The 26274-nt window shown below is 48.3% G+C and overlaps 7 protein-coding genes across 7 annotated transcripts; 3 read left to right on the top strand and 4 right to left on the bottom strand.

The window, feature by feature from the left end:
• Window positions 1–4495: 4495 nt before the first annotated feature.
• On the bottom strand, window positions 4496–5257 carry F5891DRAFT_985686 (uncharacterized protein; the record flags this gene model as incomplete). Its single annotated transcript, XM_041377633.1, has 4 exons — window positions 4496–4512; window positions 4617–5006; window positions 5142–5170; window positions 5235–5257. The coding sequence occupies 4 exons, from the start codon at window positions 5255–5257 to the stop codon at window positions 4496–4498; spliced, it is 459 nt and encodes a 152-aa protein (XP_041219202.1).
• Window positions 5258–6822: 1565 nt separating this feature from the next.
• F5891DRAFT_1196156 (uncharacterized protein) lies at window positions 6823–7800 on the bottom strand (the record flags this gene model as incomplete). Its single annotated transcript, XM_041368259.1, has 4 exons — window positions 6823–7077; window positions 7127–7222; window positions 7275–7504; window positions 7569–7800. The coding sequence occupies 4 exons, from the start codon at window positions 7798–7800 to the stop codon at window positions 6823–6825; spliced, it is 813 nt and encodes a 270-aa protein (XP_041219201.1).
• Window positions 7801–8800: 1000 nt separating this feature from the next.
• Window positions 8801–9778, top strand: F5891DRAFT_1258510 (uncharacterized protein; the record flags this gene model as incomplete). Its single annotated transcript, XM_041370085.1, has 4 exons — window positions 8801–9032; window positions 9097–9326; window positions 9379–9474; window positions 9524–9778. 4 exons carry the CDS (start codon window positions 8801–8803, stop codon window positions 9776–9778), a joined length of 813 nt encoding a protein of 270 aa, XP_041219200.1.
• A 372-nt stretch (window positions 9779–10150) lies between these two features.
• F5891DRAFT_985683 (cytochrome P450) lies at window positions 10151–12824 on the bottom strand (the record flags this gene model as incomplete). The annotated part of the gene is made up of 12 exons (XM_041377632.1): window positions 10151–10211; window positions 10330–10452; window positions 10509–10590; window positions 10646–10743; window positions 10782–10888; window positions 10935–11081; window positions 11107–11356; window positions 11475–11534; window positions 11587–11876; window positions 12157–12288; window positions 12453–12521; window positions 12645–12824. 12 exons carry the CDS (start codon window positions 12822–12824, stop codon window positions 10151–10153), a joined length of 1599 nt encoding a protein of 532 aa, XP_041219199.1.
• A 419-nt stretch (window positions 12825–13243) lies between these two features.
• On the top strand, window positions 13244–14843 carry F5891DRAFT_1065655 (uncharacterized protein). Its single transcript, XM_041363092.1, has 7 exons — window positions 13244–13448; window positions 13504–13626; window positions 13680–13763; window positions 13825–13946; window positions 14014–14137; window positions 14186–14557; window positions 14614–14843. The coding sequence occupies exons 1-7, from the start codon at window positions 13300–13302 to the stop codon at window positions 14744–14746; spliced, it is 1107 nt and encodes a 368-aa protein (XP_041219198.1). The 5' UTR covers window positions 13244–13299; the 3' UTR covers window positions 14747–14843.
• On the top strand, window positions 14836–18546 carry F5891DRAFT_1065653 (eukaryotic translation initiation factor 3 subunit A). Its single transcript, XM_041363091.1, has 5 exons — window positions 14836–15617; window positions 15825–16394; window positions 16445–17308; window positions 17366–17861; window positions 17908–18546. The coding sequence occupies exons 1-5, from the start codon at window positions 15087–15089 to the stop codon at window positions 18465–18467; spliced, it is 3021 nt and encodes a 1006-aa protein (XP_041219197.1). The 5' UTR covers window positions 14836–15086; the 3' UTR covers window positions 18468–18546.
• F5891DRAFT_1065651 (Ion transport protein-domain-containing protein) lies at window positions 18547–26265 on the bottom strand. The gene is made up of 23 exons (XM_041363090.1): window positions 25236–26265; window positions 25014–25184; window positions 24349–24964; window positions 24216–24298; window positions 23957–24164; window positions 23814–23903; window positions 23592–23767; window positions 23104–23539; window positions 22768–23053; window positions 22427–22704; window positions 22206–22372; window positions 21099–22154; window positions 20816–21046; window positions 20724–20767; window positions 20409–20673; window positions 20185–20361; window positions 20102–20131; window positions 19943–20054; window positions 19708–19890; window positions 19343–19656; window positions 19147–19292; window positions 18719–19089; window positions 18547–18660 (listed from the first exon to the last, which is right to left on the bottom strand). Exons 1-22 carry the CDS (start codon window positions 26147–26149, stop codon window positions 18812–18814), a joined length of 6261 nt encoding a protein of 2086 aa, XP_041219196.1. The 5' UTR covers window positions 26150–26265; the 3' UTR covers window positions 18547–18660; window positions 18719–18811.
• Between the last annotated feature and the right edge of the window lie 9 nt (window positions 26266–26274).

The raw sequence follows: 26274 nt of genomic DNA, 5'->3' as shown, positions 1-26274 counted from the left end.
GGCGACGCTTGAGGGGGATTGGGTTCTCTTCAGAGCTGGATTCCATAGTGATGCGAGGGATTAGGACTGTGTTCTCATCGACCTGCTGATCTTCATCGTCTCCATCCCTAAGAACACGGCACCTAAGGACACAGGTGGTCCAAGACAGGAGTATCATGCGAGTTCCATTATAGAGTCCCTGCAAGGGGTTCAAATTGCGCAAAAGCATTAGAGGAACACCTGCTTTGACCTCCAATTTGTGCAAAGGGAAGCCTGATGGGGCAAGGGTATGAAGGAACTCTGGGGGAATGTAATCGTATTCTCTCTCCGTGACTGAGTCCGCACTGGTGAAGACTGCTTTTTCTCCAGGGAATGATTCGAGGATAGTGGCATTGATTTCATCCACATCAGTGTTCTTTGCAGAAAGAATGGTGCGATCCAGGAAGTATGAATCATTTAAGGGAGGACGATCAGGGAGCAGAATTCTTGAGTATAGGGCATTGATGAGAGACTGGAGGTCATTGTTGGGACACCGCATGCGGGCAGGAAGGGTCACAGTTCCATCTTCATTTGTGCCCCTACCAGCTCCAATCTCAAGAAGCCACCTTGCAAAATCATCAGAAGCGGGATCTTGACCAAGACGCATATTTCTCTTGAGATGGAATATATGAAGCCTTGACCAAATGCGAGATCTGCAAAAGGTAGCGCCCACTATCTGCTCCTTGGATCCATGAGGCACCACCGGCAGGGTCTGTCTGAAGTCTCCTCCAAAGAGCATGGTTATTCCTCCAAAATCAGCATCAACATTCAGAAGATCACGTAATGTCCGGTCAAGGCATTCCAGGATGTGGCGGTGTAACATCGGAATTTCATCACAGATGATTAGGGAGGTGGCTTTGAGAAGCTCATGAAGAATGTCTCCTTTCTTTATGTTGCAAGAGCTGTCTTCATGAATAGGGATAGGGATCTTGAATTGCGAATGAGCTGTACGTCCACCTGGCAGGAGGAGAGAAGCGATTCCGGAGGAAGCCACACATAGGACGATCTTGCCTTCAGCACGGAGTTTTGAAGTGATGAGCTTGCAGAGATATGTCTTGCCACATCCACCTGCACTGTGGACAAAGTATGAATGTCCTGGTCTGCACTCATCCCGATGCATTGCATCATCGACCACCGTATCAAAGACCGCCCTCTGCTCTTCATTGAGAGAAGGAACTCCTCTATCCACCACCTGCTGAAGCTCTTCTTGGTTGTACTGGAGCTGCTCAGCAATCAACTGGTTACCCTCCATGGCCCCCCATCTTGCTGCCATTTGAGAGACAGGCATGTGGGGAATGGCATCCAAAGACTTTCCATTTTTGCGAAGCACTCCATCGATGAGATAGAGACCATAGTCATAGACCTCCTCCTCAGTAGCATCTGGCATGTTAAATGGCATGCGAGCAAGACGATGGCACAGATCATCGCAGAGATTATCCTTGAAGCGGTTCCAAAGGTCATCAGGGCTTGTAGGGTTGCAGAAGAGGAGGATGATGGCAAATAGATTTCGTGTATGGTATCCAGTGCACATATGAGAGGCATCCCGCAAGCACTGAATCCATTCATTATCATCATCTAGCAGACCCCTGAGCTGACATGCATCCTTGAAAGTCTCACAGACAACATCATCGACAGTCCGAAGATGTTCATAGGAGGTAGCACCTTTGAAAAAACACATTAAGTTTGATTCATAAAAATCATCACAGAAATCATACCTTTCACTACGGTCAAAAGCAATCTCAGATAAAATCTCTCTCCAGAGCCAGGGGCAGCAGAATACATCCTTCCAATTGCAACTCCACGCTGACGTATCTTCCAAGCAACTTTTTGCCATACAAACTTTGAGGGGAAATCCTGGTAGAGGAGATCGTGGGCTCCAGCTGCCACCATGTTTTCATCGGCATTGGCTTTGAACCATCCAGTGAGGTGAGTCTCCTTTGCTGCTGCATGCTCGACAACATCTTTGGGATTATCCTCAGGATCGTAGACAACCATGTGTTCACCTGGGAGGTGGACTGGCAAGCGGTAGACAGCAGGCCATTCAAGGTGCATCTCATGTTCCATGATGCGCCATGCAGCCTCAATCGAGCTAATATACCTGGCGTCAAGGTATGATTTGACCTCATCCACCGGTCCTTCCACCTCCAAAGTCGCATGGTCATGTCCTTTGTAGATATACTTATGAATATACTTGACAGAATTGATCAAAGCGCAGACTTCCAAATTAATGTGGCAGTTGAATTTGACCAGCAGTTGCGGAGGGTGAGGAACAACATCTTTATTGGTGAAGACATCGTTATTCTTTTGGATCGTGCGAGCATTATCTGGTCTTGCATAATCTGGGTAGCCATCATCCTTCAAGGATGTCTCACCACAGAAAGACTTTGGAAAGTGCTTTTTGCACTGTCCATTCTCTAAGCAATGCTCTGGACTGCATGGGCCATGGAGCATGTATTTTGATACAGCTTCGTAGAGTTGCGGGTGCACATCTCTATCCGGTATCTGAGCAGAGATGAATGAGTTCACTTGCTCCACAGTCCTTATCTTATGATTTGGGTCGAGGAAGATAAGCAGATGCATGTGAGGGAGACCGCACTTCTGATATTCGATGGTGTACACCAATCCTGCAACTTTTCCGTAGTAGCCCTTGCGAACCTTCTTCAAGAGTGCTTGTTGCTTTTGGTAGAAGACACGAGCCACCAAATCTGGACGATCCACAGCGCTCTGACCTACATAAGCAATATTAGCAACAACATCATAAATAAATTAATAAAATTTACCTGGAAGGAGGTTTTCAGTGATCTCAGGCCAACTTCCATTTGCAGTCATTGTTAGGAAGAGGTCAGGCTTCTTGCAGGCACGGCAAATGGCCAATGAATCCTGAAGCAACTGGTGCATATAGCGGGGGCTTCCAGTATGTGATGATGGGAGAATAATTGAGCGACCTGTCTGAGCCAGATCATCTGTGCCATCATTGAGGATGTTATCTGCCAGGCCTCGGTAGCAGTCCGCCCTAAGCTTTTTTTGATTCTTGGTGATCCAATTCAGATTGCTCTGTTCAATGGAAGCCCAAGCATCAACGATATACTGCTGGAACAGTCTTCCACCACGGAAGATGTTGTTGTTATCGATATGATTGGGGCGGGGGTGAAGACGGAAGGCGTAGTATAACAGCTGGGTCACTTCTTTTGAATGTGTACATCCGCCTTGAGGGATGTTGAGAGGTATTCCAAGGTGCCAGCCTTCCTCGCCAGAAGGAAAGAGAAGTACATAGTGAAGGGTTGAGTATGCATGGCTGAGCTGACTAATGTGTCGCAGCTGACCACCTTGAAGTCGCAAGACAATATCTCGTTTGTCGGATACCTCCTCAGATCCATCTCCAGGTATGATCACAGCAATTTCATCAGCAGTGGGAAGATTATATCTTCGACCATCTGTGCCCTGCTGAAAGTGAATGCGTGCACAAACTTCTGTGTGCTGCTCTGGAGGCTTCTCGCGCATAACTTGATAAGCCTGCTTATAAAGAGCAACATAGGGATGAGTTCAATAAAGCATGTCATGGAGCTCTCTAAGAATATGACGATCGAGGTTTTCATTTCCTGGTCGGTTGGCGCGGATGTCGGTGGCATCTTCGGGATCATAAATGTAGATTTGAGCGTATGAAGGCCGAGTACCTTCAGGGGCAATCAGGCTGCCCATAAGGTGGTGAAGAGAACCGTGGATACGAAAAGCATTTGGGCCAGAGCCTTGAAGGGCCCTATCCTCGATGGTGACACCTACAGATGTGAATGCAAGAGCACTGTTGTACTGGCGAATCTTGGACACAAATGTTCTGTCTCCATATGCCTGTTGCAGCTCGTGTGGCCATGCTGGAAAGGGAGCAAGGTCGACTTTTCCCTCCAAGCAGCAAGTACCAAAGCGTGGGTTTCGTGCGGATGATTTGGTGAGTCTCTCACATGCAAAATGCAGGGCATGGCAGTTGGGGCACTCCACATTAAGAGGACCAAGAGTGTGACGATCTGTGTATGGTCGAGCTCCATCTGGGATAGGGATATTTTGGATGGGTGCCTGGTTAATATGTTCATCATCCTCTGCATCGCGCTGCTGGCGACGTTCTCGCTCTTGAGTTCTTCTTCTTTCCTCATCGTCTTCATGCTGCTGCTGAGAAGCAGGATTATCATATTCGCGCAATGCCTCTTCAAGACGCTCCTGTTGCTCATGATCCCTCTGCTCCTGGCGGTGTTGGTGCTCTTCTGCCTGTTGACCTGCTCGCTGAATATCCTGAGCCTGTCTATTGTGCCTCTCAGCTTCCTGCTGCTGCAAGTGAAAGGCCTCCAACTCTTCTTGAGCTTGTCTACGAATGCGTTCAGCTTCCTGCCGCTGGAATTGCTGCTGGATCTGCTGTTGATGAAATGCCTCCTGTGCTTGTCTCTGAAGCAATTCATTTCTAATCTGCTCATTTTCCATCCGCTCCTCTTCAAAATGATGCTGAAACTGGACATTAAATTGATGATAATCATGTTCAGCAGGTGCAGGCGGTATAGGATTGGGTGGAAAGTAATGGGGGGGATTTCCAAAGTTGTGAGGACCAACTGCACCCTCATAATGAATAGGGCCATATACAGGAGCAGGAGCAATGGGGGCAGGAGCAAAAGCAGGAGGAGCATGTTCATTAGGAATGTGAGGCACTTGTGGAGGCTGCAATCCAGCTGCCATGAGCTCTGCCTGTGCCTGCTGTCTTATCTCATCTCTATCCTGTTGACGACGGAGATTCCGCTGACGGCGTCTGTTGTTTCCAGCTGCATTCATTTGCTCATTCAAGCGGGCATTATAATCAACAGGAGGAAGATGATGAGCACGCTCCACATGTGCAATGGCATTTCGTGGCAAGCCAGGATACCGCTCAACTGGTAGTGGTTGATATGGGAAGTGTGGGGGGGGTTGCCATGCAAAAGGTCGTAGAACAGGGCCTGCTTGTGGCTCATCGGCTGGCATGAAATTCAGTTGTTGTATAGCAGGCAGAGGTACATTCTGATTGTCATGAGCAGCATGGCGACGATTACGCCTGGCCGGAGAAGTCATTTGAAGCCGATTGAGTCTATCGCGTTCTCATTGTGACTGACGATCATGCTCTGGGGTTATCTGTTCGTTTCTAAATGGCATATGTGCAAATATTATTAGCATCATGTATAGCAATATTATAGTTGGTGACTCACTGAATAGGAAAATTTTGAGCCATCTTTGTTATGTTATTCAAACAGTTGTTTAGCAAGTGCAAAATTTTGAGTTGCCTAAACTCATTAATAAGTCAAATTTTTTTATCATTGTTGATAAGAAATGACACCCACAAAAAGTGTTTTTTGCACTTTATTACACTTGGCTGCAGGGGAGGGCAATTTAACTCGAGAATTCTATTCAAAAGCAGCAGCCAAGCCTTTCCCCCATGGTAGGAAAAGTGAGTTGTTTGACCCTGTTGTACACGCGGCGCAGTAAGCGTGAGGATTACTGTCCACTATATCGCATTTTGGACTCCGTAGATTTTTTGCATTTTGAAATCTCAATTTAGAATTCATTTTCACACATTCACGCGAGAAAACCACGCGAGTTTCCAAAAAGAGGTTTAAGCGAGCTAAGCGCTCCCATGTGGCCTTTAGCGAAAGCCACACGAGCTAGCGAAACCGTTGTACTTTATTTCTTAGATTGGTCAGCCGCGTTACGCAAAAAACTACGGTGACCGCCGACCGGAACCATGAGAGTGGGAAGCACACAATGAAACCTGGTGTGTCAACTTGCGCCAGAACCATTGCAAAAGACTGACACATAGATTACATAGTGAACAACGAACAAAAGTACATAGCTGTAGGTAATGTCCATCATAGGGCCCGGCCCCAAAGGACAATGATCAAGGATTTAAAAAAAATCTATCGGATAGACAACGAAAAAATGCAAGAGGAACTCCTTTGCACAAAAATTCAATAAACATAATCGCCCGGTGCGCATAGTTCCCTGATCACATCCTCATCGACCCTCTTCTCAAAGCATAACTCAAACGGAGCAGCTTGTATGTTCGAAGTGTCTGAGAATGCAAGCATGTCAATCTTCACTGCAGGATTCTCCGAAAGGCGGAAAGCCCACATAATGAGAGCCATATTGATGAAGATCGACCGATTCACAAGATGTTAACCGGGACACACTCTGACATTTTCAAGTAAGGCATAAGATATGGTCGAGAGAATCGGAGAGATGAACGATACTACTGTTACCTGTAGTATTTCACTCGATTTGACAGTCACGTGTCACATGCCGACTTGTCTGGTCGAAATTTGTAGCGTGTCATGGGTCACACCTGCGTTTGTCGAATGGCTTCGGTCTGACAAGCCAATGCTATGTGACCCAGAACCAGTTAATTTCACTGGTACCATCACCCGTTAGTCTAGTCAGATCCACCGTATTATATGTTGAACATCACTGGGGATTGGTAATAACAACCCACCCTACAGGTGATTTATTACAGTTAAAAAAACTACATTTTTTGCCGGATTCACCATGTCACCAACAAGTGCATCCCACGGCACATATCACTCATTTAGTTGGTAATTTACATTGTTTCCTTTCACCAACACGCTTGTTGAATCTCACTTGCTTAGCCAGTCTGATTCACTACTTCCATGAGTGATAAAAACCAATGTCATTGGACTCTAAAGTGGTTTGCCAAACTAGTGAAAATGTTACTTTTCACCACCGCTATAGCTAACTGCGCATGCGTATGGCGCCGGCAGTCATGCACTTCCGCACAAAATCCACTCAGCAAGCGCCAAAGTCATCATCATCATCATCTGCTATCCCACGCTCACCAGATCCACTTCCGTCTCCTACCTCATCTCCGTCCGAGTTGTCTGAGTCGTCAAATCGACTCCGTTTATTGTTTTCAGTGCCTGCAATTGTGTGTGCCTTTCGCTTCTTGTTGGCCTTTCGTTTGTTCTGCAGAAATTGTTTGACCAACTCCGCTGTCGCCCAATCATTCTGAAATTTTTCAAGGTGAGGATGGGCCTGTCGTGCCTATGACTTATGGTTATTATCATTACAGCGGGACAGTATACTGACACACCAATTTAAATAGTTTTGCCAGGTTCGATGTTGGTTGTGCATTGTACAACACCCCAAAGTCCAGATCAACGCGCGAGCACAGTTCGTGAACTGAGGTCTGTGTAGTCATCAGTAAGCTGTCAAGTCTTTTTGTTTTCCAAACAACTGACCTGAATGGCCAGATATTCTGCTTTGTTATTCTCAAGCTTCATTGCCTTGAGCAGACGACCTCTGCTGCCCAAGTCTCTCATTTCGGCAGTTGTGGGCTTCTGCATGAGCTCGTGCATTGGATCCACATGGGAATTTCTGATCTTCTCTTCTGCAACTTTTTTGGCAGCTTCTGCTTCCGTGGCCATGAGCTTTGCTGCCCGTTCAGCCTCCTCAAGTTGCAAGATCTTTGCTGCTCAAAATATATGTTCATTATTCAAAATACCAATGGCACCGGTAAGAAAAATTTTCCACACCTCTGAGACGAGAATTCTCATCCTCAAATTTTGTGTTCTTCTCTTGCAGGACTTGCTTGGTCTGATTTTTATTCAAGGTTTTCGAAGCTGGAGTCATTGTTTTGGCTGCCACAGGTGGTCGAACTGTTCCGACCTGGCCAGAAGCTGTTGTTGGGTTGCTTGGTGCAGCTCTACTTTTTTTGGCTGCAACAGTCGGCCCCGTAAGTGGTTGATTCTCATTACTGCCAGGCATGGTTATCGTATCAATCTGATGAGAGGACTGAATGTGGGTATGGTGGCTGGTGCTGCGCTAGCTAGGCAATCACAAGCTTGAAAATTTTGACAAGTCCTTTGTTTATTCTTGTATGCAGCCAGAGACATGAATCAAAGTCATTTTGTCCTTAAAGCTGATCTGTCAGAACATGTCCCTCCATGGTTAAATCTCACCACCCTGCAGTGCGTAAACTATGCCGTTGTTGTAACAAATGGGTCAGCGAAAGAACATGGCGGAATCACCGCCTACTCATTGCCCCTCCACATTTGAAAGCAACATCACCCTATCAGTCGAAACTTCTAGCTGCAGGCAAACTCCAGAAAGTGAGGCATATAGTGCACCCCCCAGAGAAAATTTCTGCCTTGGGAGCTCAACTCGAAGATGCAATGACATTGGGTATGTCTCTCTCGCGATGAAACTAAACTATAACCAATGCATTTGCAGATGTGCAGGATAATTACGATATAACATTCAGTCCTCCACCAAGTCCATCACCTCTTCGTGCCACCTCACCGATCCCACCTCATGATATGTTAAATCCAGCCCCTGACGCACTTGTACATGATGCACTCTCAATGGCTCGCCAATCTTGCAGCCATCTTGTAGAGTCAGCTGAGCGGGAACCATTGTCTGATGAAGAGAAAAACGATCTTGAGAGCAGTGGAGATGAGATAGGGTGATGTTGCTTTCAAATGTGGAGGGGCAATGAGTAGGCGGTGATTCCGCCATGTTCTTTCGCTGACCCATTTGTTACAACAACGGCATAGTTTACGCACTGCAGGGTGGTGAGATTTAACCATGGAGGGACATGTTCTGACAGATCAGCTTTAAGGACAAAATGACTTTGATTCATGTCTCTGGCTGCATACAAGAATAAACAAAGGACTTGTCAAAATTTTCAAGCTTGTGATTGCCTAGCTAGCGCAGCACCAGCCACCATACCCACATTCAGTCCTCTCATCAGATTGATACGATAACCATGCCTGGCAGTAATGAGAATCAACCACTTACGGGGCCGACTGTTGCAGCCAAAAAAAGTAGAGCTGCACCAAGCAACCCAACAACAGCTTCTGGCCAGGTCGGAACAGTTCGACCACCTGTGGCAGCCAAAACAATGACTCCAGCTTCGAAAACCTTGAATAAAAATCAGACCAAGCAAGTCCTGCAAGAGAAGAACACAAAATTTGAGGATGAGAATTCTCGTCTCAGAGGTGTGGAAAATTTTTCTTACCGGTGCCATTGGTATTTTGAATAATGAACATATATTTTGAGCAGCAAAGATCTTGCAACTTGAGGAGGCTGAACGGGCAGCAAAGCTCATGGCCACGGAAGCAGAAGCTGCCAAAAAAGTTGCAGAAGAGAAGATCAGAAATTCCCATGTGGATCCAATGCACGAGCTCATGCAGAAGCCCACAACTGCCGAAATGAGAGACTTGGGCAGCAGAGGTCGTCTGCTCAAGGCAATGAAGCTTGAGAATAACAAAGCAGAATATCTGGCCATTCAGGTCAGTTGTTTGGAAAACAAAAAGACTTGACAGCTTACTGATGACTACACAGACCTCAGTTCACGAACTGTGCTCGCGCGTTGATCTGGACTTTGGGGTGTTGTACAATGCACAACCAACATCGAACCTGGCAAAACTATTTAAATTGGTGTGTCAGTATACTGTCCCGCTGTAATGATAATAACCATAAGTCATAGGCACGACAGGCCCATCCTCACCTTGAAAAATTTCAGAATGATTGGGCGACAGCGGAGTTGGTCAAACAATTTCTGCAGAACAAACGAAAGGCCAACAAGAAGCGAAAGGCACACACAATTGCAGGCACTGAAAACAATAAACGGAGTCGATTTGACGACTCAGACAACTCGGACGGAGATGAGGTAGGAGACGGAAGTGGATCTGGTGAGCGTGGGATAGCAGATGATGATGATGATGACTTTGGCGCTTGCTGAGTGGATTTTGTGCGGAAGTGCATGACTGCCGGCGCCATACGCATGCGCAGTTAGCTATAGCGGTGGTGAAAAGTAACATTTTCACTAGTTTGGCAAACCACTTTAGAGTCCAATGACATTGGTTTTTATCACTCATGGAAGTAGTGAATCAGACTGGCTAAGCAAGTGAGATTCAACAAGCGTGTTGGTGAAAGGAAACAATGTAAATTACCAACTAAATGAGTGATATGTGCCGTGGGATGCACTTGTTGGTGACATGGTGAATCCGGCAAAAAATGTAGTTTTTTTAACTGTAATAAATCACCTGTAGGGTGGGTTGTTATTACCAATCCCCAGTGATGTTCAACATATAATACGGTGGATCTGACTAGACTAACGGGTGATGGTACCAGTGAAATTAACCGGTTCTGGGTCGCATAGTGCCTGTCGAAATCTTGATATGTCGAAAATTCAGTGCTGTCACTTGTCACACACTCAAATGTCGAAGTGTTGGTAGATTGTGTCACGTGTCACATATGGTGTCGAATTGAGTGAAATACTACAGTACTCACCGACAGCCAAAGCCAAAAGTGAAAAACCGGAGATCATCGCGCACACGACCTGTATCGTCAATCCAACACTGAGGATTAAACCTGTATGGATCAGGGAAGACTTCAGGATCGTTTGCGATAGCCCTGAGGCACAAGCATCAGACCCAAAGGTGAGAGGACGAAAATGATTGCGTACTGACCAATGGTTGCCAATAACAGTCGCACCTGCAGGAATGAGGTAGTTCTTCCAAATGATGTCCTTACTCGTGCGATGCGGGAAGCCTGTAGTGCAAGTGGTCGTTCAACATCGCGTCATCACAACTCAAATAAAACATACCTCCAAAACTGACAGGTCTCCACCTGAGACTCTTGAGTATGAACGCGGTAACCTGCAGCAGCATTTCCTGATCGGCAAACGTTGGCACTAATAAGGAGCTATCTCAGTCAGTAGACAAATAAAGAAAAGGGATAACCTATGCCGCATATGCCCCACGACATCATCGAGTTCCTCTTGTACGCGAGCCTGCGCATCTGTATGAGTGGCAGCAGCCATCATCATAATTGTCATTGCGGACGTAGTCTACAACAGTTGTCGAGTGAAGATGCAATGCAATGTAAGAACTTACCGCATCAGTGCCGGCCCCAAATATCACTCCTGCGAGGAATGCCAGTTCCCTATCCTCGATCTGGTACTGTTTCTGGTTCTCTAACATGAACCTCGCAAAGGATGGCCTTGCAGTCCCCTCACGCTTCACAGCGGTGAGCGAGCATATCTATCATCACAAGAAAATAACGAACCATCTGTCTTCGCACTTCGTCTAAATGCTCCTGATAGAAAACCATTTCTTCTCTGTTCCATGCCTTCAGCTGACTCAGGTAGCCTGGTACGAACCGCAGGATTGGATACGCATCCACAAGATATTCTCCCGGCCTCACAGCTCGACCAAGACGCGCAGAAAACCTCTGTATGTCAACGACTGCAGGATCTGTATATGAAGTCGGAGTAATTTTTCCGTAGGTGACGGACAGGGTCAGGGAAGCTGAATAACTAGAATCCTCAGGTTACCACCTGCACCGCGAATAAGAGCTGGTGTTCGTACCTCATGTTATGTCCCTGGTGGTTCTTTGGATCATTTAAGATATCTAGAACCACATTCTTCACATACCTGGTCTGCATGGGCTCATAGGTCTCTGCAGCCTTAGGTTGCAAGTTTGCATGCAAGACCCTGCTTTACATTTGGTTTCACTTGTCGTACCTGGTAGAGATAGGATGCGTACCTGCGCATCCGGTGCCATCTCTCAGTATCGCCCTCAAGGATCACTCTGAACCCCTCAGACAACGTCTCGTGCACTGCAACAGAACGTGGGCGGTCGGCAACATTTACTCCCTCTTTTTCCATGATATCCAGCGAACTCTTTGCAATACAGCTCATATCAATATGCTGCGATACGACATCATGATCCTCCAACACATGCACATCTTTTTTCGCTGTCGCCAGTTCAAGATAGTCCAAAATACGTGGACCCTTTTCCTTCGCAAAGCCTCCTGCCCTTTGCTCCAAAAAGAGCTTCAGGCGTTCACAATCAGACGAAGCCAGACACGTGGGTAAGCACAGGGGCCGGGTATTGAGAGATACATTGCGGTGCTCTCCAAGTTGCGTGGCTGATCGTGAACCATTTACAGATAGCCCCCGGACAAATGAGGTAGGGTACTGAAGTGTTATCCTTTTACCATTCAATTATTCCGCGACCCCACATGCGCTTTCTTTTTCTAGCTGGCTAAAACGACGAGCAGACAACTTGACTTTGCTCTCAAAGTTGACACTGGTTTCATCGTGTGCTTCCCACTCTCGCGGTTCCGGTCACCGTAGTTTTCAACGGGCTGACAGCTCCGACGAGCATCTTAAAATCAAATTTTGAAGTAATCTGTATACAGTTCTTTGTGCCGTCCGTAAGGATAGGAAGGAAATAGAAACAGTGCTAATGCATCGATTTATATGGTGATCCACAAATAAATAGGGATTCCAGTTGGAATTGCTCGCAAGGGCAAAAATCAGCTCGAGATAGCACAAGTCGCGGTGATAATTGAAGAAGCAGTCAGGACCATCGTTGGCGGGAGTTGCACCTGATCACAGGCAGATCACGGTTAGGATGGCGGGGGAGAACTTCAGGACCATGTCCGTATCACCGTTGGCATCGGTGGTGACCGGGTACTGTGAACAGCGCGAAGAGCAGCGCAACGTGAACGAGGATATATGTTGCTGTCCATGGATGCAATGAGGCTCTCGATGACCAAATGATATAATTTAGCGGGGCTGCAGCTCACTCTCATTTACCGAGGGGAAAAGGATGTCGCCTGCTGTCTCGTGGTCGTTGAAATAAACATTGTTAAGGTAATCCACCAGCCAATCTTCGGAAGTCTTCTGACAAGTGAGAATGGCCTCGCCACAAAATTTGATGGCGCCACAACCAGGCAGGGTCTGTAGGATTCCATCGGGATTGATCAGCATTGGCATGGACAGCGAACCTGAAGCGCTGATATGAATGCCGACGATCATTTTGTTCCGATGTTAGCTCACCCGTTGATCAGAATAAATCTTCCTGCATACATCCAGGTTTCACATCATCTGGAGTGAAGATGGATAGACCGAGCTGAGGCATGCGATAGATGATGTTGGTGAGATCCCATACTCGGCGTCAAACTACTATATCCTGTATCCGTCAAGATCTGTGCCCAGAGAACCGTCTGGAACTACACCCGAAGAGACTCAGCAAGTTGATGCAGAGTAGCACTGGGTGATCTGTTCATTAAACATAGCAGAAGAAGCATTTAACGAATCAACAGCACAATCCGAAACCAATAGTCGATGTCACAATCCTTCGTCACGTCCGTCTAGAAGTCATTTATTTTCTTATGTAATACGCACTGGTAGGACGCGTCACGTATTGGACTCATCGTGATTATATAGATCGATATCATTAACTTGAACGATGTCAGGCGGAGGACAATCTCTTGGAGGAAACGAGAACAGCGAGCCTCTACCCGCTGGATGGGGCCGGCCATCTGCACCTCGTGTAGGTCGGGTTGGAGACTGGAGTGGCACTAACAACCCCGGCAGGAACTCCTCATCCTCATCTCGGTGCGCTTCCAGCACCGTTATCTTTGACAACCATCTAAGTATTAAATGTAAATAGGGGTGGCTTTGGAAGTCTTTCGAATCTCCCTACATCTGGTGGTGCCAGAGTGCCAGGAGGACCACAGGTCGGCGACGATGAGGACAAAGAGGGTGAGAACTGGTTTGCAGGTGGCGAGCGGAGGTGTGTGAAGCTTGATCCCTGCATAATAGTACTTGAGCTTACCAGCTGGGTAGTGGCATTTCAGTGCAGAACCCTAACTCTGCCAGTGCCCGTCCTGGTGGGCGCCTCGTGAGAGATATTTTGAGGCAAGCTGCAGAGTACGTCGTTCAGCGCCTGCATCAATTTTCTAATCCTAACAAACACTCCATTGTTCTGAAGGGGCGGGATGGCACCTCCACCTGACGCCCGCAGAGCAGCTGGACCTTTCAGTGGCGGTGGGCATATACTTGGAAGTGACGAAGTGGAGAGCTCATATGTGCCGGATCCGACCCCAAAAGATGGTGAGTTTCATTACCGCTTGCTGTTCTAGTGGTTATTACTATGGCTGATCTGGTACTCTATATGAAGACGAAGGTGACATCGTTGTTCGGCACTTGCATCTTTGGAGAGACGGGTTTAGCCTTGAGGATGGACCACTGATGCGATATGACGAACCCGGTAATCAAGAGCTTTTGAGGTCCATCCAGCAAGGGTATGTTACATTCTGTCATCATGATATATCCGTCCTCATTCTTTACAGTACTGCGCCCATATCCTTCATGGACGTTACACCTGGGCAACGTGTCAACCTTAATGTGGCAACCCGACTTAGCGAGGAATATGTACCCCCCAAGAGGGGCAACTTTTCAGGATCTGGACAAAGGCTTGGTGCACCAACTCCTGCTATTACCTCTGGTGCAGCACCTCTCATGCCAGGATCATTTCCGTCTGGCAGCAGCAGTGCTGCTGATTCCAGTGCTAGTGTCGAGAGGCACGGTATTAGCACCCGCTTTGAGGTCGACCAGACGCAACCTACCACGAGCGTGCAGATCCGCCTGGCAGATGGTACGCGTATGCCATGCAGGATGAATCTCACGCATACCGTTGGTGATCTTCGCTCGTTCATCAATGCGTACGTTGCGTTTAGCCCTTGAAAATTCGCCAGAGACACTAAATATTTATTGGTAGTTCTCGTCCCGAGAATATGTCACGCCCGTATACGATTGGAACGACATTCCCTAATCGTACCTTGGAAGATGATACTCAAACAATCGAGGGTGCTGGGCTAGCTAACAGTGTCATTGTTCAACGGTGGGTTTGAAGTGAAAAGTAGCTTGTTGGCGATGAAATAGATGTATTCAATAGCCTTGTAAAATTACGATGTCCACAGAAAGTTGAAGAAAAGTGCCTAGATTTCAATACGTCGCAGCTCGGATTTCAGAAAGTCCAAAACAGATTATATGTCTCACGGGGCCACTGAACTTAGTTTTTTTCCTTGTCATTAACGGTACCGATATCGAGTAAGCCCATTACCCCGACTCACAGCAAACTCAAAGAGCTGTACAAAACACTCGAGCGGGAAAAGTCGCACTCGAAACACACTTGAACAGTCCGTACGACATCCTGCTCGACAAGCACAACTAACAACCCACAGTCCAATCATGGCACCGTTCACAAAACCTGAGGCCGTGCTCAAACAAGCAGAGGGCCTCGTCTCTGTCGGTCAGTCTCATGCAGCTCTTCAGTCGCTCGTAGAGATGTTCTCTTCAAAACGCTTCCGCTCGACACCTCTCACTACACTCGAGCCAATCGTGATCCGCTTCGTGGAGCTTTGCGTCGACATGCGTAAAGGCCGCACTGCCAAAGAGGGCCTGATGCAATACAAGAATATCGCTCAAAATTCGAGCGTCGGAAGCATTGAGGTTGTCATCAACCGGTTTATCCAGCTCTCAGATGCAAAAGTCTCCGAGGCGCAGGAGAAAGCGGACAAAGTCACCGGACCTGTCGATGTCGACGATCTTGAGGCAAGCGAAACGCCCGAGAGCATTCTCCTCGGCGCGGTTAGTGGTGATCAGAGCAAGGACCGCACGGATCGTGCACTCGTCACGCCCTGGCTCAAGTTCCTGTGGGAGAGCTATCGTACATCACTCGAGACTCTCAAGAATAATGCTCGGCTAGAAGTCATCTATCAGGTGAGCTCATTTTCCTCTCCACTACCCGCATGTGCCTTTGGCAAGCAGTTCCATTCCTTCTCTAATTTTCGGTCATTCTTCATATGCTTCCTAAAGGGAAGGCTACTGGTTTAGGCAGGTAACACCGCCTCATGGCCTTCATGATGATCACCTCAGGCGTGATGCGGGACGACCCTGATTCCATATTTTCTGACATGAATTCTTCAGCAAGTTGCGCAGCAAGCTTTCCGTTTCTGCCTTAAGCACCAACGGAAGGTCGAGTTCCGGAGACTTTGTGAAACTCTCCGACTGCACCTTTCCAATGTCGCAAAATATGCGCATCAAACACATGCTATCAACCTATCGGATGCGGAGACACTGCAACATCATCTCGACACTCGGTTTGCTCAGCTTAATACCTCCGTCGAACTCGAGCTTTGGCAGGAGGCATTCCGCAGTGTCGAAGATGTGCACAATCTGCTCACGATGGCAAAAAAGGCTCCCCGCCCGGCGATGATGGCGAACTATTATGAAAAGTTGACTAAGATTTTCTTGATGAGCGGAAATGCTCTCTATCATGCCGCTGCATGGGGTCGGTACCACGCAATTGTTACCAGCATTGGGGGAAAGACCGAAGAGGAGATGACGAAACTCGCCGGCCAAGTACTCGTCAGTGCCTTGGCCGTCCCTGTTGGCCTACAACATGAAGATGAGGATGGCAAAAGCAAGACATCGCGCCTTACTGCTCTTCTTGGTCTTACCAGAGCACCTACTCGCGCCGGGCTGATCAAAGATGCCGTATGTATATTCGCCATCTTTGAGCTGAATGTATGTTTATATATTCATAGCTTTCCCGTGACGTCCTCCGTCTTTCCCCAGCACCCATCAAGTCTCTGTACACGCTTCTTGAAGCTTCATTCGACCCCTTGACGCTTTGCTCCTCCACCGCCCCGCTTCTCGCAGAACTGTGTGCACCGGACACACCATACTTTGGCTACCGTTCCCTCCTGGAACGTGCACTGCTCTCCCGCCTGCTCGCACAACTTTCTCAAGTTTATTCCACGCTTACTATCACCTCGCTCCTCGAACTAGTCTCTCCCCTCGAGGGCCTCGGCCCAGAGCAGGTAGAGGCGTTCCTCATGGGTTGTGCACGTCGCGGTGAACGCAGTGTGTATGTCGACCACGCCACTGGCACAATCACCTTCATCGACGAGGGTTTCGTAGTCAGCTCCGAGGACCCCATCCCGTCCACGAGTACCAACTCAGAAGCAAGCATCCAGCCCAGCGCTGCAGAGCTCGTGCGCACACGGTTGAGCACGCTCGCAGTGACATTGCATAATTCCCTTGCGGTTCTGTACCCCCCGCCCCAACTCTCTCCTGAGGAAGAAGAAGCTGCACAGCATGCCAAATTTGTGGAGCTTGTCGCGGCTGCGAACGCTGAGCGGCATGCGCTATCGCTTCGTCGCGCGCTCGTTGCCCGCCGCCGCGAGCTCCTCTCTGAGCTCTCCGCTCGTAAGGAGAAGGAGGAGGCCAGCCGTCGTGCGGAAACGACGCGACGCGAGAAGGACGAGGAGGTGCGACGCGCCAAGCTCGAGGTAGCCAAGAAAGAACGGGAACGCGCACAGAAGGAGGTAGATTCTATTCGTGCGGAGGAAGCCAAGAAGCTCGCACAAACACTGATCAAGAAGGGCAACTTGAAAGTGTCGGTGGACGTGCGTATCCCTTTTTCAAATTGCCTACTACAGGATTACTGATATGACTGTCCACAGGAAATGGAAGATCTATCGACAGATTCACTCATGCGCATGCAAGTCGAGCAACTCGAACGCGAGAAGAAAGAGCTCAATCAGCGTTTGCGCACCGCTGCCAAGCGAATCGATCACATCGAGCGTGCGTACCGCAAAGAAGAGCGGCCGCTGCTTGCAGAGGACTACGCGGAACAGCAAGCCACCGACCGCACAATCTTCGAAACGCTTCAGCGCTCGCGCATTGAGGGCGCTCGCCAGGCGTTCCAGGAGGACATGATATCCAAGAAACGCTTGAGCCGCATGATGCAGGATTATCAACAGAGAAAAGAGTTCATCATCGCACAGCGAAGTGAAGAGCACACAGCCAAACTCGCGGAGTCGCACAAGAGAATCGAGGAGGAGAAGGAGAAGATGCGGGCTGCACATCAGAAGATGAAAGACGACGAAGAACAAGAGCGTCTTGAGGCTGAGAGAATTTGCAGAGAGCAGGAGGAAGAAGAAGCTCGATTAGAAGCTGGTGAGTGTACTTGATCGCATATAGTCGTTTTCTCATGTTTCTTCAGAGCGCCGAGCAGCTGAGGAAGAGGCCGAGGCCAAGGAACGGGAAGAGAAAGAGAAAGCCGCCGAAGCACGTAGGAAACGGGAAGAAGAGCGTGCCAAAACTCAAGAGGAGGCAAGGAAACGTGCCGAACGCGAGGCTGAGGCTGAAGCACATGCCGCTCAACGCCGTGCGGAACAGCGCAATCAACTAGCAGCGCAACCAGCACAACCAGCGCAGCCCCAAGGAGCTTGGCGACGCGGAGGAGCGCCCTCTGCGCCCACCCGTGCTACCGCCGCTATATCCACACCACCACGGGTTGAAAGCCCTCTGCCTGCTGCTCCTGCTCCTGCTCCTGCTGGTACCACAGGTGCATACCGGCCTGGTGCATTTGGTGCTACCGCCGGAGGCTGGAGAGATCGCCAAGCAAAACCTCCAGCTGCCGCACCTGCTCGAACCGCATCTCCTGCTCCTCTCACATCTCGTAATGCCCCACCGCCTGAACACAAGAGGAGTGATGATGGATTTGAGACTGTTCAGGAGAAGAAGGTGTGGAAATCTCGGAGAGCCCAGGGCCAGGCATAGATAATGTATGCTTGTTCGTCACACCTATGTTGTTACCATTATATGCATCTATTTCTATCCAATACCATATAAGCGAGTGTGTTGATTGTTAGAGGTACACATGCAATATAGTTAGTGTCCGTAAAATGTCCATGATTAGTTGAAACAATAAGATCGAGCTAAACATCCTCTTCTGCAGCTTGCTGCATGATCTCTGAGGGCGGGAAGTCAGGTAAACGGCAAGGCTCAGATCTCAAAGACCAATAACGTACCATCCCATATAGAACGCTGCATGGATGACACGATGCCTTCTTGATCACCGATGTCTAATGAACTATCTCTCCTGCGTCAAACCTATCAATGAACTATTTAGTGGGAGCGACTATCAGCACGAACCAGTAACCATGACCCATGTCGGCAGAAAGCATGCTGACATCGCTTGTTCTGCGGGAGCGCTGAAGACTACTTCGGAAGGAATGATCCCAGGCATTAAGCTCTGGGGAAGGGCCAAGTGTTCGGGGAGAGGGAGTTGGACTAGAAGGGCTGTTGTCTAAACGGCCGCGGTCACTACGAGGTGAAGTGATATCGCGAGTTAATGGGGGTGGAGTGGATGGTGCAGGGTCGACTTGAATAGCGGGGATGTCTACGATACACATTGGATCATCATCTACGATGTTGATGACGCCGAAAAGCAGCTTACCTCTTTGTGCACTGAGTGTCATTTCTCGCTTGGCCAAATATCTTCGTCGCAGTGATATCATTTTCAGCAAAGAACGAACACGGTCGAGGTTCACCAAATCTGACACAAGTTTGTTCGTCCCCTGTCTCACGATTAGATCCTTCAGCCTGCCTTGTGGTCAGAACTGTAACAGCATCAACGCAAATTAGTAACTCACTCTAGTGCGTCGCGGTCCACAATCAGCTTATGGTGGGCCAAAAGAAAAAGCATGTCGGTGAACGAGATGCCTTTGCAATGGCTGTCAATGATGCTGGCTTCGTGAAATAGCCGGCAATATACTGCTCTTCGCTGTTTTATAATGTCGAAGTCGACCTTCCTCAGCACCTTGTTTACTTTGCGTGGATTCAATGTCGCCTCCACTTTCGTCCCTTCTTTCGTCGCAATCTTCCGGATGTCTTTGCATGTCGAGACAATGGATGGAACAGAGTACTCAGTCGGGTATATGCGAACCTCGAAAATCCCATTTAATTTCTGAAAAAGAACTTGATGAATCTCGTGAACATTACGTCGCACGGAACTTACACCTAGGAACGGAACCAATCGCCTTTGTTCGAGCAGCCCAGTCTTTGGGTTGGAATACTCCGCCCACGTTTTCTTGAACGAACGAATTTCTTCACGAGTGATGGCCTTTGCTCCGCCAGTCGACTGGAAAACGTAGGAGAAATTCTGCACGACGACTCCAGTGAACATGTTCACGAATATATACTGTTCGAGAGAGCATCAGGAAGCACGCGCGAAATTACTGAGGTTCACATACCATGCTCAGGAGGTTCCAGGCGATGAAGAGGGAGAACGCCCAAGCGGCACTTCCACAATCCGTTTCCACTAGCCCACTAGTGTTGATAGTGCACCGCGGATATGCCAGAGCACTAAACCAGCGTCAACTTCAAAACAAAAAGGACCTTTGTTCACGTACAAGTCATGCATGTATTGGTTCCAGCCTTCGCTATGAGTAGATATTTTAGAAAATATCACCAGAAAAACGTTGGAAATACCTACCCCGTACTCATGAATGCGAGCATCACGAGCGCCGAACCCATGGTTTGGTAATTCTGAGTGTGAGTTTCTGCAGAATACCATTTGGTCAAGCCGAAGACCTCCATGTACATGATGGCGAAGAAGATAAAAAGTATGAACCATAGGCCCAGGAGGTTCAAGATGACGGGCAAGCTCGCCCTGCAAAAAAAGTCAATAGTTAATCAAAACATGATCGCCCTACTTACATGACAGTCTTGAAGAGCTGATTAAGGCTGTTGGTCCTCTGCACGAGCTTGAACGCAATACTGACGAGGAACAGTTTCTGCAGCTGCTCGACGGCAAAACCCATGTACCCAAACCGAACGACCAACGTCGTGATGAAACTGCCGCCGGCCACCACAACATCAAACAAATTCCACCCGTTGGCTCGGAAACTCCTCCACCCAACACCGTAGAACCTAACTGCGATATCGACGACATACATCGTTGTGATGATCAGCGAGAAGTCATCTGAAAGGAGTCACGTTGAGAAAGGAAGTACAAACAAACCGATTACTAACCTTGAAATCTTGCAACAGCTACTTGGACTGTAAATGTTTGCGTCCTGAAACAAATGAGTTCATAGCTAACCAGGAAATAAAGAGGCACAAACATGAGAACGATGATTTGTACGACAAAGAAGCACGTCATCATTCGTGTCCACCAACCGTGCTTGTGGATCGCACGGTCGTAGCACCATCCTCGTAATAGTTGAGTAGGCCGAGTCTGAGGACGCTTCGACGGTTTCTGGCGTTTGATCAGTTTCTGTAGGTCAATCCATTCTCGTTGAGGTTGGGTCAGGAATGCAGAACCCGTCTTGGATGAGAAGTTTCCGATGATAATACTAAGCAAGCCGTAAGCCAACAGGCCGGCGATCTACAAAAGACAAGTCTCACCTGATAAAAAGAGTCAGAATTACAACGCCTCCGAGCAAGTTGTAGATGACGAAGAAAATAGCGTTGATCTGCGAAGCGTCGACCTGTGGTTGTCGGTTCTTCCCAGTAATACTCATCGAGGCCAACATCACATCAATCCACCCCTCCAATGATACAATCTCAAAAAGAATGAGCATCGAAGATCGAAAGTTGTCGAAGGAGAACGTCGTGGAAGGTGAAGGATTGTCCCAGGCACGAGGGGCCAAATATCCGAAAGAAGTGCCGTATATTGTGTTGACAAACTCGTTGGTGCAATCGTCGAGGCCTTGGACACTGGTATCGTTGCACTCATTCATTAATCCTGCAAATATATTGACGCCCCAAACGCTAAAGGGAATCAGATACAGGATCGCCAAAATGGCGGCATCCAAGATACGAGTCACCCCGGATATAATGAGTGATTCGAATGTGTTCCGCATCTTCTCGATCAAGGTGACAAGGCGGAGAGCTCGAAGACCTTTGAGTGCGTGGATGAAACGAGTCAATCCACTGACAAAAATGAGCGTGAATGACAAGTTCACTAGGATACCAATGAGTATAATGAAGTCCAGGATATTCCATATGCTCTTGACGTAGGCGTTTGGAGTAAACAAGAAACCATCGGCGATGATCTTGATAATGAATTCGACTAGCAAAGGAACACCGAGCGCTATCTCGGCGATGTTGAACCAAGTACCACGTACCATACCGTGCTCCATGTAGTAATTGCGCCGGTACAAAGGGGTGGCTACGCCCTCCGTGATGATACCACCTAGCACGATCAACAAGATCATGAGCTGAAATAACGTATGGGCAACGTCGGAGGGTGGGGCTCCGAATAGGCGCTCTCCACCAGCAGGCTTGACAACCTTCTGGCACATATTCCGGAAACGATCTTCCTGCGAGAAAAGCCAAAAGGTCTTATCATATGTCGGGTGGTCAATGATAAAGTCCGCCTTCTGCGCCTTCCGCTCGGAATGCTCATCATGGTCGTTCTCAGTCGTGTCGGTGCCGTTGCCCGCCTTGGCGAGAATATCGCTACAAGTTCGTGTCAGCAAAGCTGCCACTTATATGTACTAGAAAGCTCACAGATAACGGTCCGTCTCTTCGTTTTGCACTGCTGTCGACTCACGACGGCTCTGTCGTAAGTCCGCCAACGGAACATCATTAGAATCCGTAGTCCCAGAAAACAGTTGTTGAAGCATCGTCAACGATTTTGAAGGTAGATGCCTCGCACCCTTCAACGGAACGGGTTTCTTTCGCATCAGTATATCAGCAGTTTGTCATCTCAGACACTCAAAAACACATACAGCCCCATTTCGGTTGTGTTGTCTAACAACCCCGTAATCTTGCACAAGCGTTTTCTGCATTGGTAAGACCAGGTTGGAAGGAAGGTTTTCGACCTTGACGCGAACGGGATCTGCCTTGATCCATCGATACGGATTCAACTTGCGAGTCCAACTATTGTGCGTGACCCTTTGTGGGTGGTGTTGAACCCAGTAGTCCGATGCCTGTTTACTCTTCTTCGTTTCTTCTGCGACACTGAAGTTCTCGTGAATGACGGCGATGAACATTTGCATCACGATGACTGGAGAAAACAATGCGTGTCAACGAAGGAGGGCAATATGCATGAGCACTTTGGGCGACTTACAATTTGCAAATATAAGCCACGAGCATAAGAAAATAATTACGATCACCGCCTGCCCCAGGGAAATCTCTGCAATTGCTGTCGAGTACAAGACATTCGTCCAATTCTCGGAGGAAAAGATCTGGTACATGGCGAGGAACGAATTCCACAACTGTCCGAAATTCAACCCAGTCGAGTCATTCATATCACCGCGAATGAGCTCCACGCAGACCAACGCGGCAAGGAGGTTGACGAGCAGCAAGAAAAGCGTCATATTCACTAGACCATAAAGATTCCCAAAGACCGTGAGCTGAGATGGTTTAGTTGTCTGTAAGATGTTCAGATGGTGACTAGACTCGCCATGAGAGGTTTCATTCTCGGGAACTCTAGAATCACCCTGTAGAACCTCCCTAGTTGAAATATCGTCAACCAGGGGTATAGCTCCGAGTTGTGAATAGCCGGAATCTGAATAACACTCGACCCCACAGCCAACACAAGATCCAGCCAGTTGTTCCCATGCTGGAAGAATCTTCGCCAAGCTGGGAGCTCTGCTACAATGCGCATGATGATCTCGATGTCGAAGGCCACTGTAAGCGCTAGCTCTGACTTGTCAAGTATCTGTTGATGCAGGTCGCTCATATCAGCACTGGCGGTGGCTTGTACCACGAGCGACGCGAGAGCCAGAAATACCCAGCACCAGCGCGTATGGGTGTAGAATTCCTTGAGCGAGTTGCTCTGAGAAATGTGTTTCCCGTCTGACCAACCCTCTTCTTGCTCTTCGACGACAAGTCCTAGTCTGTAATTGGAACAACATTAGCGTTAGTATATGGAAAATTCAAGAAACACACGGTGCAGCACCAAAGGCACTCTTCTGTGTATCGGCACGTATGGCAGAGAACGAGTTCGTTATTACAGCAACGAATAGATTGATAAGCCAGATGTTCAACACGAGGATACAGACAATGAAATAGAAGCAGGAGACAAAAAATTCGGCGTCGATGATCGAGTACATGATCGGGGACCACTGAGAGGACATTAGCGCGACAGAAATATGAATAAAAAACACATACGCCATTGGCTGAAGTCACGACGACAACTTGAAGCGCGGCATAATAAATATTGTCGAAGCTCTGGATGCCACTGTTTGGATTGTCTCCCTCCTGATCCGAAATCATGAGATCGTCGTCTGTCGAAGGAGCTCCAAGCGACGAACCTGACAAACCTGCCCCAAAGGGCAGATATAACCCTTGGCCGCGGAGCCTGATGTACCATCCAATTGTAAATAAGGAGAGACATTTAGGGTACCCGGATCAATGTAACCACCGCAAGATTGGGATATTTGCGTTTGATTTTCTCCGAGGGTGGGCTGAAGATAGCAATTCCGTCGAAAAGAACCCTTGAACGATTGGATGCCAATTATCCTTCGAGAATAATTCATGTTCGATAAGCATTCAGGTACCGGATAGACTCACGAAAATAGCACCGCAGCGAAGATAACAAAGTATGCCACGTTAGTAAGCAGCGGCCGAGCGATCTTCAGTGAATGCATGATTGTCTGTATACTTGTGTAAATGCCCATAGGTAAAATCCCGTCCGCAAACTCACAGTAGTTCCAGAAGTAATAGCGAGAAGTCTTGCTATTCGCAGCACAGTCATCGCTCTGAACGCAGCGACATGATGAGACCCACGCTCCACGCCTGCCATCGCGAGTGCAAAGCTCAACCAGAAGCTGAGAATGGCGATGAAGTCAATTCTTCCCCAGCTTTGGCGCAAGTATGGCATATTACGATACACCTTGTCGCGTGCATTATCGATGTTTAATCGGAATGGCAATGAGATCACGTCCGAAGGTGTCTGGTCTGACCGAAGGGCACGGGAGAAGAAAGTTGGCTCTGAGGGATTCCGGAGATGGGCGCGTGAAGGAGGTTCATCTACTATAGTCTGTTTTTCTTGACGCGAAGCGTCGTGAGGCAAATTGCTTGGACCAACTACTATGTCAGGCATCGAACGCGACGGGGTAGCCTCGGAAAGTTTGAAAGGCCGCGATATACGATCATAGAAGGGCCTTAAGGAGAGGCCGCGTGACAAGGAACCGGATGCGGAAGGACCTAACCTCGAAGTCGACGTTATTGATGATGTCGAACTTACAAAGAAAGCTGATATCGGAACTTCAGGATCCAGCAGAAATCCAGAAACGCATATTCGCGCAATTCCTTCAAACCTAACAGGAGGGATCAGGCTGAGGGGATGGTGACCAGTATGAAACTTACGTGTATAAGGTGAACAACCCAAAAAGAACATAATCCTCCCAAGCAAAAAAGAAACCCTTAAGTGAGGTCGGCATAGACTGATCCGAGGGAAGAAGGACCGAGTGAGACGCTTGAGATATCAATACACAGGCAGTAAGAATTATTAAACAGAGTATCAGAGGTTCGGTCCATCTGCAAGGATGATTAATATTGTCGAGCGGGAGAAACCTAGAAGAGGCATACGGATGAGAAAGGAAGCCATAGAGGCGAAGACGAAACGTGCTGGAGGACTCTAAGAAACCGAGAGTGCGCCCTCGTAAGGGAGTCAGCTTTCTGGTAAGGAACACTTGTTGTTCGTTCCATTGTTCTTCGAGAGGTTCCTTGTTATCTTGTGTGAGAGAATACTCGCCATCGTCCAAGTCTTCATCTGGTATGCGGATTGAATTGTCCAAGGCGTGGCCTGACAGATTAACAACGCGGAGAGATGCACGTTGAAGGTGCTTCGACATTACCATGAATGCTGATCCCGTTCGTTTGAGAGGAGAAGGTGAGGAACTGTAACGCAGCGTCCTCCGCCTGGTGGGGCCTGTAGCACCTCCCGTGCGCTCGGTGTCAATGGTCAAATCATTAGCACTAGCCCAACTTCCATCTGTAGATTTCCATTGTGAGTTGGTGCCAGTGAGATGGACATCGTCTCCGTCCTTGGATGAGTCAAGGTCAGACTCCGGAGTCGAAATTAACGAGGCGGAGGATGGACCAGCTTGTGCAGCAGTGTAGGGTAATTCGTTGTAAATCGAACTCCCATTGTAAGCTAATGCATTTGCAAAGAATCCGTTGTCTGGAAAATAAACCGGGTCCTCGTCTGCAGTAAATGGCCGGGGCGATATTCTTGAAGGACCCGCCTCCATAGTTACTGGGCGTAAGGGATCTTGCCCTGCATCTAACTTTGCCCAACTGGCTCGTCTGCGAGCGACGGAACGACTACCATCCACTGAAGGATGAAGTGTTGGAGACAGACTCGGACTCGGAGGAGCTGAAGTGCCAGCAAGGCCCGTGATAGTGACAGTTAAGTCGATAGCAGAAGAAGAAGAACTTTGGGTTGAATGACTGAGAGACGAATGATGTTGGCTATCCAGATGTTGGCCATCCATAACCATATGCGTCACGGTAGCCTCCGTAGCGTTAATACAACGTCGAGAGAAAGGTCTGTACAAATATTTAATCCCCGGATACTATCCTTGTGAAACATATTCTCGATTTGGATCGTCGAAACACTGATCGG

The sequence above is a fragment of the Suillus fuscotomentosus genome (genome assembly GCF_016647785.1).
Source record: "Suillus fuscotomentosus strain FC203 chromosome Unknown F5891scaffold_94, whole genome shotgun sequence".
Classification (NCBI taxonomy): Eukaryota; Fungi; Basidiomycota; class Agaricomycetes; order Boletales; family Suillaceae; genus Suillus; species Suillus fuscotomentosus.
The sequence above is the reverse complement of the archived record's forward strand: the minus strand, read 5'-3'. Positions and strand labels throughout refer to the sequence as shown.

Bases quoted from the DNA above. Each gene is read 5' to 3' on its own strand.
- F5891DRAFT_1065655 (XM_041363092.1), top strand. From the start codon at position 13,300: ATGTCAGGCGGAGGACAATCTCTTGGAGGAAACGAGAACAGCGAGCCT. The intron at 13,947-14,013 runs GTGAGTTTCATT...CTCTATATGAAG, and splicing joins GGATCCGACCCCAAAAGATG to ACGAAGGTGACATCGTTGTT. The intron at 14,138-14,185 runs GTATGTTACATT...CATTCTTTACAG, and splicing joins TTGAGGTCCATCCAGCAAGG to TACTGCGCCCATATCCTTCA.
- F5891DRAFT_1065653 (XM_041363091.1), top strand. From the start codon at position 15,087: ATGGCACCGTTCACAAAACCTGAGGCCGTGCTCAAACAAGCAGAGGGC. The intron at 16,395-16,444 runs GTATGTATATTC...ATATATTCATAG, and splicing joins CCGGGCTGATCAAAGATGCC to CTTTCCCGTGACGTCCTCCG. The intron at 17,862-17,907 runs GTGAGTGTACTT...ATGTTTCTTCAG, and splicing joins AGAAGCTCGATTAGAAGCTG to AGCGCCGAGCAGCTGAGGAA.
- F5891DRAFT_1065651 (XM_041363090.1), bottom strand. From the start codon at position 26,149: ATGGTTATGGATGGCCAACATCTGGATAGCCAACATCATTCGTCTCTC. The intron at 20,674-20,723 runs GTTAGTAATCGG...GACTCCTTTCAG, and splicing joins AGCTGTTGCAAGATTTCAAG to ATGACTTCTCGCTGATCATC. The intron at 19,657-19,707 runs GTAAGTTCCGTG...GTTCTTTTTCAG, and splicing joins GATTGGTTCCGTTCCTAGGT to AAATTAAATGGGATTTTCGA.